The 12,464-nt window shown below is 41.0% G+C and overlaps 1 protein-coding gene across 7 annotated transcripts in view; it reads left to right on the forward strand.

Moving 5' to 3' along the window:
- ptk2aa (protein tyrosine kinase 2aa) overlaps positions 1–12,464 on the forward strand; it is a 64,889-nt gene that overhangs the window by 40,869 nt on the left and 11,556 nt on the right. For 4 of the 7 annotated variants that reach the window (XM_085263432.1, XM_085263425.1, XM_085263430.1 and 1 more), the window contains 12 exons: positions 3,346–3,363; positions 6,379–6,435; positions 7,377–7,397; positions 8,907–9,004; positions 9,146–9,230; positions 9,323–9,423; positions 9,580–9,695; positions 10,201–10,301; positions 10,636–10,725; positions 10,819–11,023; positions 11,383–11,485; positions 11,630–11,692. In XM_085263432.1, the coding sequence (XP_085119558.1) occupies positions 3,346–3,363; positions 6,379–6,435; positions 7,377–7,397; positions 8,907–9,004; positions 9,146–9,230; positions 9,323–9,423; positions 9,580–9,695; positions 10,201–10,301; positions 10,636–10,725; positions 10,819–11,023; positions 11,383–11,485; positions 11,630–11,692 (1,058 nt within the window). The remainder of the gene's footprint in view (positions 1–3,345; positions 3,364–6,378; positions 6,436–7,376; positions 7,398–8,906; positions 9,005–9,145; positions 9,231–9,322; positions 9,424–9,579; positions 9,696–10,200; positions 10,302–10,635; positions 10,726–10,818; positions 11,024–11,382; positions 11,486–11,629; positions 11,693–12,464) is intronic. The other 3 variants (XM_085263428.1, XM_085263427.1, XM_085263429.1) reach the window with 3 other exon arrangements.

Consider the following 12,464-nt stretch of genomic DNA (forward strand, 5'->3'; position numbering starts at 1 on the left):
GTCTTTGACTTCGTTGCCTTGTTGCTTTGACTCATCCAGTCTTACACACACACACACACACACACACACACACACACACACACTAACCACAATAACAGGTTATGTGATGCTTCGTAACCACACCAATGCTCACTAAAAATAAAAGACTGTTATACAAATTAAAAAACGATTGGACAAATATCTCTGCCTGAGGTTTGTGTATGTTTTTGATGCATTAGGAATTTATTTCGTAGCCATTAGTAACCAGTCTTTACCCCTTACAAGTCTAATGAAGATGGATCTATTCTGTTACTTTCCAACATGTTTTTTTCCCCTATTGTATTGTTGTGAGTAGCAGTAGCATGTGATGACACACAGAGTGAATTGTTATTTCAGGACTCCAGTAAGCACATCTTGCTGGTGAGGTCACAACTGTGTTGTTTTTCATGAATGTTGCGGCCCAAAAGATTTATCATCTGACAAATCCCAAATGTACACTCACTGACCACTTTGTTAGGTACAGCAGGTTGGTTCCAGACTGGGCCTCTTAAGAGCTGCTTTAATTCTTCACGGGATAGATTCAGCAAGGTGCTAGACACATTCCTCTGAGTTCATATTAATGTGATCATGTCAAACACTTGCTGCAGATTTGTGAGCTGCGCATCCATGAGGAGAATCTCCCATTCTGCCACACTCCAAAGCACAAAGGTGCTCTGTTTGCTTGCTTTTTGTGACTGTGGAGGATATTTGTGTACAGTCGTCCCTCGTTTATCGCATTAGTTACATTCTAAAAATAACCCGCAATAGGTGAAATCCGCAAAGTAGCCAACTTTATTCTTTACAATTATTATAGGTGTTTTAAAGCTGTAAAACCCCTCACTACACACTTTATACCTTTTTCTCAGATAGGCACGAACATTCTCTCACTTTTATCTCTTGTTTAAACACTCTAAAAGTTCAAACCTTCGTAGAAAAATGAATCCAGTATTATAGAATGGAACCAAAGGCACATGTGGTTGCCTTTGACGGTGCAAAACGTTTCGTCGACATTGTTGTGTTTGTTGGGGAGAAAACTTACAAACATGCAGTACAGCACTTCAGAGTCAAACTGCTAGTGATCGAAGATTTATGTAAATTTGACAAGCTGAACGCATTTTGTACTGTACAGGAGACACGGCACGAGATTGATTGACAATGGTCTACAGCCAATCAGGATGCAGAAGACAATGCGCTGTTAAAAAAAAGAAGGAAAAATTGCACAAAAAAAAGGTGAACCTCGTTATAGTGAGGGACCGCTGTACAATGAAATTGCTGTTATGTTCAAGAAACAAGTTTGAGATGATTTGAGCTCTGTGACATGATGGTTTATCCCGCTGGAAGCAGCCATCAGAGAATGGTTATACTGTGGTCATAAGGGAACAGACATGGTCAGCGACAATATTTAGTTAAGCTGTGGGGTTTGGTACTAAAAGGACCACACTGTGCCATACAGTGCTATACAAGACAAAATGAATCCATGCTTTTATGTTGTTTACACCAAATTTTGACCCAACTGTCTTAATGTCAGCAGAAATTGAGACTCAGCAGAAAAGGTGAGTTTCCTGTCTTATGTTGGCCAATGCTGGTGAAGTTGTGTGAACTGTAGTGTCAGTTTCCTGTTCTTAGCTGACAGGAGTGGCAACTGGTGAGTTCTCATGTTGCTTCAAGGTTTGACATGTTGTCCATTCAGAGATGCTCTTCTGCATACCTTGGTTGTAACCAGTGATTATTTGAGTCACTGTTGCCTTCTTATCAGCTTGAAGTAGACTAACCATTCTCCTCTGATCTCTGGCATCCACCAGGGATTCTCAGTCAGTGAACTGTCACTCACAGGATTATTTCTCATGTTCAGATCATTCTCTGTAAAGCCCAGAGTTAGTTGTTTAGGGAAATCCCAGTAGATCAGCAGTTAGCAAAATACAACAACCGTGACACAATCAGCATCTCTTAAATCACTTTTCTACCACATTCTGATGCTCAGTTTGAACATCTGCACATCGTCTCGATCATATATGCATGTATAAATGCACTGAGATGCGCACATGTGATTGGCTGATCACAAAATGATCATTAACGAGAAGTTTAACAGCTGTACCTAAATAAAGTGGTTAGTGAGTGTACATGAGAGATGTTGCCTGGTTCTTGGAACCATTTAGAAACACTGTCATCTCATCTTTAAACCAGCACAGCACCCTCCCACATGGTTGTTTCCAGTACTCTTAGCACTGTCTGTAGCAGAGTAGCGTATAGCAGAGCAGTGTCAACAAGTCAAGCTGCTAACTGTTTGTTCAATGCTAGAAAGTTACTAAACACTCATCCCTCATTTTCCTTTAATGCTAATGCTTTTAGCAACATGGGGAAGCTGCTATACTAGAAGGACTCATGGATTTTATTGGATGTTACACATCTACCAGAATCCCATCGCTCTATTCTGTGTACGTGTCAGTTGCGTGATATCCTGGATGGGTCATAATGCTGACCTCATGTCTCCAAGTGTCGCGTTGGCAGCTGTCATCAGTAACTAAAAAGACGGCTCGGAGAAACGAGTGTGAGAGTCTGGACAGCAGCTGCTTCATAGCCGAAACCTTTAAAAATCATCCAAACTTTTCCAAATGTGATAAACAGACCTGATAAATGCAACGCTTGGAATTTCAAGCTCAGCGTGTTTTAGTAAAACTCGCAAAAACAGCTTGTAAACTTTTACTCTCTTATATGCATTCAAAACTTTTCCACATTTCCCAGTTAAGATGGAAAAAATATGAAAAAAGCCAAAAATAATAAAGCGAAAAGTTGTCACTGGGGGCGTTCTCTTGTTCTAAGAATTGAGTGAGAAAATGAGGTATGTGAGAAACCTTGATCAGTTGTAACTGCCTGCTCACTGTATCCGTTCTTCCAATGAAACTCGCATATTAAACACAGCTGCATCCCCTGTCTGCTCACTGTAATTAACTCCCCAGCTCACATGCTTACAGCTTGACACACAGAACATACTTTATTGACACCACATTGGACTTATTGTCACTGTTTTCTACACATGTGTATTTTAACTGTACATGAGCCTGCACAGCATTAATTGAAGGAGATGTTAACGTTGCATTTTTTCCCCCTTCATTAGATTTTGGATTTTAACTAACTGCCCGCTGATTGTTTGGCTTTGCAGATCCTGCAACATCACCGTGTTGTTTCATGGCATGTCATGCTCTAACCTCTCTTCTCTCTCTCTCTCTCCTCTCTGCTCTGCCTCCTGCTTCTCTCTCTCTCTCGCTGCTGTTTGTCGTCCTCCTTCTCTGCTGTCCCGTTTCCTGCATGCTCTCCTGGACCCTGCAGAAGATCTTAGTGGGGATGGTAAAGTTATACTGTTGTTTATAATCTTTTGTTCTTATGTTCCTTCTTCCTAGTCCTCCTCCACCAAAACACTGCACTCTCCTGGGAAAGGGGAGTGCACGTTGTGGTGGTGTGAGAGAGAAAGTGTGTGTGTGAGTGCGGTATATGTGCTTTGTTGTGTGAATATTGTGTAATGTAATTTTAATACAAAATGATTGGATACATGGATAAATAACCTGTAAGCAAGAGTAGCATGCGATTTTATTATTGCATGTTTAAGTTGAGTGTTTGTGTGATTATCTCCTATTATTGTCTTCAAAGCCGAATGTCTGCTTTCATCCGGAAGGGACACCAAAAACAGAATTTGTGTATTCAGTGGTGTTTTCTCTTTACGGGAACGTCTGCAGCTGCTTCTCTCTGTCGTTCTCCACACACACACACACACACACACACACACACACACACACACACACACACACACACACACACACACACACACACACACACACAATTGGCTACACATATGCAAAATCGTGCACACGTGTACTCTTGCGCGTTCATGCACACACTTGCACACTCACGGAGAGGAGTTGGGAGAGGCTTGCTGGATTCGAGAGCGGGTGCATTCCTGGCTATAATGGGCCAGCTAGATCGCACACATACACACAAATTCCCTCTCTACCGAAAGCTGAAATGCAGAGTTAGGCCTCTCAAGCTTAGAAAGGGTTGTTTCTGTAGAACACATCCCAAACCACACTGGGGTTTAATATGCAGAGTGATACAGAGTGACCTCTTAGTAAAAACTAAAACCATTTCTTTCATAGACTCAGACAATTTATGCAAGCTACACAAAATACTCAAAAAACTAGAGTGTAGCTTCTATCCCCAACTGGATTTTATTGGATTTTTGTACATGTAAAAACGTGAAGAAAAAAAGTAAAATGCAAAAATGAACAGGTATTCTGTTAGTACATTTTTTTTAAATCAACGACTCAGAATCAGCTTTTGCCCAACAGTTTATCTAATGATCAAATCAAGATGATTTTAATAAGCCTCTAAATGTTGTTTCGTTCCCCTCTTGCGAAATATAAGTCATGCGTAGCAATGGTTAAATAAATGGATGCCTGTTTAATTAAAAGGTTTTTCTTAGCATCTTGCAAAAATAGGGAAATGTGTTCTATAATAGCAGTAACAATGACGTTTGTACTACAGTCACACAAGGGAAAACAGTGGTTGAAAACCGCGGCATGCCCAAAATTATTGCAATTGTGTCCAATGAGCAAGCAATCTCATTGCCTTTGAAATGGGTGCTTCAGAGATGCGGATCAAGTCTGCAGCCACTTGTAGTCGGCTGCTGCTTTCCAAGAGATTTTGGCGCATTTGCTGCCAGTTTGAGATTGAATGTGGTGAAGCTGGTAGGTTATTAGTAACAATGTGGTGATAAACTGGTAAAAGTTAAAAATCTGTTGGTGTTGACACACACACACACACACACAGAAATTTATTCATATTTAACTGTTATTAATTCACACTTACATTCCACAGTATTAATGTAGACTGTGAATGTGCTACTTACATTCACAGCACAGCAAGAACCGCAAGATTCAAGATTGAAACAGAAATTTCTCCACAAAGAGTGTTCTAGTTGTTGCAGGAGAGCAATTTAACTGTAAAGTAACACGAGCGCTCAGCAAGCTTGTTTTTATATAGGATTATAACTAGAGCCAGTGGAGGCCCCTGTTGCAAAGACAAGGGACATATTCCACATATTGCACACATACTGACTCTGATTGATTGCAGTATGCTAGCAATCTGTGTTTATAAATTAGACAGCAATCATTTGGAAACCTTCTCCAATCTGTCGTGGACGTTTTAAGTTCTTGGACAGAGTCAGGATAGGTGTCCCCCCCCCCCCCCCCCCCCCCCTAGATTCTGTGTTTTATGTAAAGCTAACAGCTAACCACACAAATATCAGAGTTTTTATCAATCACATTATGCGACTCTGAGCAAATATACACGTTCCACAATATTCAAATATAACTTTGCTCACTAATAGAACAAAATAAGTGCAGTTTATGTTGTCAACCATCCGGTGTATTGTTTGGCCCGCCTTATTTAAAATGACTATGCAGCTAGCCCGTAGTTCCTCTACAAGTCTGGCTTCAGAGACTTTTCCTGAGAAAAGCAGCCACAGGCTTTAGAAAAGGATTTTTGATTAAATTTAGGAACACATTTCCCACAGTCCCTGATAAATCCCGAGCAGAGCTGCGAGGGGAGCAGGACAGCAGATGTTTGACTCTTGTTTCCAACAGCTGAGTCTGCACACTGATTTTATTTTAAACGCCGCCATCTGGTTAGGATTGACTCGGTCCATGTTTCCCCGTCTTTTTTCTTCTTCTTCTTCTTCTTCTTCCTCCTGGCTCTCTTCTCTCTCTGGCTATCTGTCTGATTCTGCACAGATTTCACCCTAAATACTACCATCTGCTCCCATGACAGCTAGACCCAACATTGCTCCTTCCTCTTCTGTGCATTTCTCCCTCAATGCTTCTTCCTCTTCACTGAGTTTTCAACTAGTCTCCTTACTGTTTTGCCTTTCATTTTCTGTTTGTCCCTGCTTTGTGTCTTCATCTCATCTCTTTTACTTTTCTTTACCACCTCCTCCTCCTTCTCCTCTACCGCCACCACAGTAAGTCCCTCCCTGCAAACCAGCTGCTCTCACACAGACAGATATTCACAACACATGCTCAGCTGACGCTATCCGCCAAGTGTTTTTGTGTGTGTGTGTGTGGGTGTGTGTGTGTGTCTGTGTGTGAAAGAAGGCGAGAGAAAGGCAGAGCAAGAAGCTACGTGGGTGTTTCTCTGCTCGGGAGTTGTTCAAACTCTGAGTTAGCTTCATGCTTTAAGTTTAGGGTGGGTTTCTTCTCGGGTGTTTGTGTCATGGACCCTTCTTAACGGTAAACCAGTTTTTGTGTCATCATTTGTACCAAGTGTGTTTTAATGTCTTGCTATTGTGCGTGTGTGTGTGTCATGTTTCAGAAACCGATGACTATGCAGAGATAGTTGATGAAGAGGACACCTACACCATGCCCTCAAGTAAGTCACTTATTCAGTTTGCTCTCTTTCTAAACTCATTTGTACTTAAGGACTCTTAAGAACTCAGCTTCTGTTGCACTGGCACACGGCGGCTATAAATTTCTCGTACTCAAACAAACGTTAATTTCATTCTGCTCCCTAATAAGCGAGGTTGTGGTGTGAATCGCTTCCAAGAAACACACTCGCACAACGAACCCGAGGAGTTGCATTAAACCGCGTTTGGTTAGGCAGCAGCTATCAAATTCTGGCCGGTTTTCCTTCATCCTTTCTAAACAGCAGAGACGCTAAAGGCCGCAGCTTGTGCCATGTACGTGTGGTCATGGAGACGCATCACATCTGTCGGATTCATTCATGCGTTTGTCAAAAGCCTGAATGTGCTGGTTTGTTTGGCTGTAGTTCTGTAAGTAGTCGTGGCTTTAGCTCCATTATTTTTAATGTGGCTGTTTTGGCCAGTTCAGAGTACTTATGTGTTTGATTGTGCGGCCAACTTTGAAAATGGACTGTTCTCTTTCCCCCCACAGTCTTTTTCTATCTGTATCTGTCTTGGCTCTTTCTTTCTTTCTTTGTCCTTTTTTTTGCTTTGCTTTGCTTTTTTTGGTCTCCTTTAGGAGACTTCCTCTAATCAGACTCACTGCAGACATATTTTCCTATCCTGTGTCTGACTTTGTATGTGTGTCCATGTCCTACCGGCTGCTGAATGTATAAAATAAATCTGTAAAACGGTAACAGCTGGAGAGCAAGCTTAGATCTTTGAATTATTCTGTGGCGGTATCGACAATTATCAGATAATGAGCAAAGTTGGCCAGTTATTGTTGTCTGCGCACGTTTGTGTGTTTGTTTTCTGAGCTAGTTTCAATCTTAAAGCTGCTGCCTGGCTCTCCCCCCGTCTCTTCATCTCCATCTCTTTCTCTCTTCCTCTTTCCCTCCCATCGCCAACACAGTGAGCTATGGAGTAGTTGAAGGTAAAACTCCCTCTCTCTCTTTCATTCTCTCTCGTTATTTTTCTTTTCCAGGAATCGTAGTGTTTTACATCGTAGTGTTTTTGACCATGACCTCCAGTAAGCGCATTGAAAAGCCAGTAATGAATAAGCATTAGCTGTTTATTTGATCTTTAACACCTGGAAAAGAAAAAAAAGACTTAAATTGTTGTTGAGTTTTGTTTTGGCTTTTTCTTTTCTTTTCTTACTCAGTGGTATTTTTTATCTTGTAGATCGCAGCTCGTAAAGGTGAACTCGGGCGTCGGAACTGAGCGAGAGCCAATCCATAAACAAATCATTATGCTTCAGTACATATAACACTTTGTACTGAAGTACACTAATAAGTCAATCAGAACTTGGGAACATGAAGTAAAGGCAGACCTCTGGAACAACCTAACAGCATTTGTTGTGTTTTGGCTTGGCTCTCCTTGCACCATCCTGCTGTTATCGTGTCTTTACTACTTTTTAAAATTTGTTTCTTTTTAAATTGTGTTTTGTGGTTATGGTTCTTTCACAACTTCTTTTATGTTTGAAGAAATTATTAATTTCCTGAAAGTGAATATCAGTGTGGTTTTAATTACAGTAAATCTTTCATAATGGAATGTGTGTTTGGTTACTGCTGAACTGGTTTTGTTTGGGTTGGTTGAATCCAAACAACAGAGCTCTGTTTAGCCTGACGGACAATTAAACTTGTAAAGAATAAGTTCCCGATGGTGAACGACCCCAATAAACCTTTTCAACTTGAGCTTCCTGCGGTTAGTTGGCAACTGACATTAATACACCGCCGCAGAAATGCTTCCGGGCTTTTTCAGCAAGGCGGAAATATTAATAACGCTTTAATGTTAAAAAAACAAGCAGTTTCTCTCCAATCCTTCTGGATACACTCTGTGAAAGTTAGGGTTAGATGCAGGCACTGACTTCATCAAGCAGTGTTTAGTTTCAGTCCGTATGAGAGGTGCTCAGAGATCTCCAGACTTTTTCCCAAATTGAAATTCTTTTTCACAACTACTTGATCGTATTTTTCCCCGCAGTTTCTCTGCAACATCACTACAGACGTCATTAGAGGAACAAGTGCATTATACTGGGACACTCGTGTGCATGTTCATGTTGTATGTTGTTGGTGTGTTTGCAGATCTGTGTTGCAGCGTGCATGTTTTACCATTGATCTAATTAGAGAGGAAGAGGCTTGATCCAGGTCCTACTGTTTTAGGCTTGTTGTAAAGTGAAACTAGTGCCAATGGATGGGGTTTGCCTAAAAGGGCAGCGTAAGACTGCCAGAATGATAGAAATAATTTAAAGCTAACTTAGAAGCATATTGTGGAAACTTTTCCACAATAAACTATCTAAATATATATATTTATCTTGCTTAAACCTCATCCATGGTGTTGAAATAAATGCCAAATGTGACAGGTTCTTGCTTTTTTTCATCCACTGGAAATGCCCTTACTTCCTTCCCTATTCTTTTTCCTTTCCTCTTCTTACTCTGCCTCTCAGCGCGGGACTATGAGATCCAGAGGGACAGGATAGAGTTGGGCCGCTGCATTGGAGAGGGTCAGTTTGGAGATGTACACCAAGGAGTCTACAACTGTCCAGTATGTGAAAACACACCAACATGCGCACCTCTCTGTTAATGCGTGTGGGCCAAAAGGCTTGTACAGTCTTGCTGTGTTATTTCGGCGAGCTTTACAGTGTATCATCTGTTAACTCCTGTCTTGTGTGCTGTTTGTTTGCAGGACAAAGCATCTCTAGCTGTCGCCATTAAGACCTGTAAGAACTGTACCTCTGACAGCGTCAGAGAAAAGTTCCTGCAAGAAGCACGTAAGATGCAATTTTGTGTGTTTGTCAGTGTGTCTCACATCACATTAGCATTAAATGCATGATGATGCTATTACAGTCTTTTTTCCTTGCAGTGACAATGCGTCAGTTTGACCATCCTCACATTGTTAAGCTGATCGGCGTGATTACAGAGAACCCGGTGTGGATCATCATGGAGCTGTGTACTCTTGGAGAGGTAACCCTCATACTGTGTGTGTGGGATAATCTTGGTATTCGAGTTCTCTTGAGATGGCAAGAGCCATAAAAAGCTCAGTCTTGGTATGTCAGCGTGGTTCATCTTTTAACAGTGCCTCTGTCATTTCCTCCCTTTGTTTTCTCTCTCTGTCAACAGTTGCGCTCGTTCCTTCAGGTGAGGAAGTACAGTCTTGACCTGGCCACGCTCATCCTGTATGCTTACCAACTCAGCACAGCTCTGGCCTACCTGGAGAGCAAACGCTTTGTACACAGGTAAACACACACACATATGCTTCTGTAGCCTGATTGAGGTGGGGGGGAGTGGAGGGCTCAGACTATTAGTGCCAACACCACAGATTATACTGAAATTGAATTAAAAAGGCATTTTCAACTACACGAACACCTGCAGGACTTTCAGTTTCTTATATAATCTCAAAACATATAAAAGTGCAAAATTATATTTCCTTTAATGACAACATTCTCTGAAGATCTTCCCACATTCACCCTGCCTTGTTACAATTTTACCAGTTTACTCAACAGTGAGATTTCCGACTCATGAATCATCATTTTGCATCACAAATGACAGTTGGGGTGTTACACAATCGGATGCACATATGTCACAAATGAAGCATTACATTGTGAGTCTGTGAGTGTGCGTGTGTAAGGATAATATATTATGTTTCATAAATATAATGTTACAGTTACACACGGATCACAGCAGTAGGTTTTAGGTTTTCTTTTTTCCTGCTTTTTAAAAAAAAAAAAAAAAAAAAAATAGGGATATAGCAGCTCGCAACGTGTTGGTCTCTGCGGTGGACTGTGTGATGCTTGGAGACTTTGGTCTATCACGATACATGGAGGACAGCTCTTACTACAAAGGTAATGAAACAACAAAACATTCAGTCGGATTTTAAGTATCCTTAGAGTTTCTGTGTAATTTCCACATTAACAGGTGTGTAAAAAGGCTCCTGTGAATTCTATAAAATGGGGAAACAAAGAAAGTGCAATGCTGACCTGAAACCAGCCAGTAGTCTTAGTTTAAATAACATTTAGCTGCCAGTGCGTTACCACCATCTACTGGTGACATCACGTTATATCAGCTGTTCTCTGCGTTACCAACTCATTGCAGCCTTTTTGTTGAAACACTAACTGGTGATAAATTTTTCTATTCTCTACCTTAGTGCTTATCTCTGTGTCTGTGTTTGTGTCTCAGCTTCTAAAGGTAAACTTCCCATAAAGTGGATGGCTCCTGAATCTATCAATTTTAGGAGATTCACGTCTGCAAGTGACGTCTGGATGTTCGGTGAGTTTTTTTTTTTTTCTAATCCAGCGCCACTGTGTGATGATGTGATTCATCACTGTAGGTGACTTTTGCGTGTCTGCGTCTCCCCCATAGGCGTATGCATGTGGGAGATCTTGATGTACGGCATCAAGCCCTTCCAGGGGGTGAAAAACAATGACGTGATTGGCAGGATAGAAAACGGGGAGCGCCTGGCGATGCCTCCCCAGTGTCCGCCCACCCTCTACAGTTTGATGACCAAATGTTGGTCATATGACCCCAGCAAGCGTCCGCGATTCACTGAACTCAAAACACAACTCAGGTAAAAAATAAACATAAAAAAAGTATTAAAACTATTAATAATTTAAAAAATGTTTACATGGTTATTTAATTAATGAGGTAGTTTAAAGGTAGTTTTTAATAATTTGCTTTAGGTGTAAAACTTTGATGTTGTTGCCATAATAGAGATGGCCTCTGTCTCAATCTGACCCCATGGAGTTTTTCTTCTTCTTCCTTTTCATTAAGTTTAATTAGTACTAAAAACATGACATTGTTTGTTTTAATTTCTCTAAAAATCTTTGACTTTCAGTACATTGGTCAAGATGAAATAGTGCACTAAACCAAAAGAGTGCATGACCGCTCGATTCAATTTTCTCTCTGCCAATGTTTTAATTTCTGAAGCACGATACTGGAGGAAGAGAAGCTCCAGCAAGAAGAGAGACTCCGAATGGAAATGAGGAGACAAGTCACCGTTTCATGGGACCCAGATGAAGCACCACCTAAAGTAAGAATCAATGACTGTTTGTGCTCGATCTGCCTTTTTGAAATCATTTGTTTCCCATCCTCCCATACCCTTGTTATTTCTTGTATGTCTGTGCGAGTCTTTGTTGTGGCTGATTAACACAAATGGTTTTCTCCGTGTTTGTAGCCTAGCAGACCAGGTTACCCCAGTGAAGGCTTCGTCAGCAACTCCCCGCACAACCACTTCCCGGTAAACAGCACACAGAAGCACACAGATCTTCATCAGTGAGGAACCTGTGCGTTCCTGTTCTGCCTTATTCAGATTCAGCTGTCCTGGGAAGCACTACAGAGATAGATAGTGAGCTAGATGCTGTAAGACCTAATGTGGACAATGACAGTCCATTAATATATAAACCACTCCTTGTTAATGACTGACATCTATGCAGTCTGATATACTCTGCCATTATCTTAAACTGTGGTGAGCATAGTTTCATTGCACCTGACGAAGGTCACTTTGACCCACATGACATTTTACATCATCTGTGAAAAGATGGTTGAAAAAATGGCTTTTTCCAAGCATCTGCACACAGCTGTACATGCCGTAAGCAGTTACACAATTCTGTTGTTTCAAAACTGTCCTCCCCAATTTGTGTTAGATATTTACAAAAAGCAAAACAAAAAAGAAAAGTTGCTGCCAAGACAAATCTTTGGTCACGACTGAGCAAAAAATGCGAAAGGAAAACAATTCAGTCACCAGTTTCAAAAACAAACCTGTAAATGATATTCTGTAACACTAAAACAAAACAAAAAAATCTGTAAGGTTGTACAAATCAGCTCTAAGCGTGAATGCTGTCATCACAATAAGGCCAACCCAATAAAGTCTGTGTTAAGTCTGGAGTAGCTCTGACTGTCAGGCACACACTGCTGCATGTGTCTGAGTCAAAGAGAGACATGCAAGGACAGAAAGAGTTTGAGTGCAGTTATTCTTCTCCTCATAAACCAGGCAGACAGCAGGCATTTCC

The sequence above is a fragment of the Mchenga conophoros genome, linkage group LG22 (assembly GCF_057382185.1).
Source record: "Mchenga conophoros isolate Kocher_MC1m ecotype Shallow Benthic linkage group LG22, M_conophoros_male_GT1.1, whole genome shotgun sequence".
In the NCBI taxonomy this organism is placed as follows: Eukaryota; Metazoa; Chordata; class Actinopteri; order Cichliformes; family Cichlidae; genus Mchenga; species Mchenga conophoros.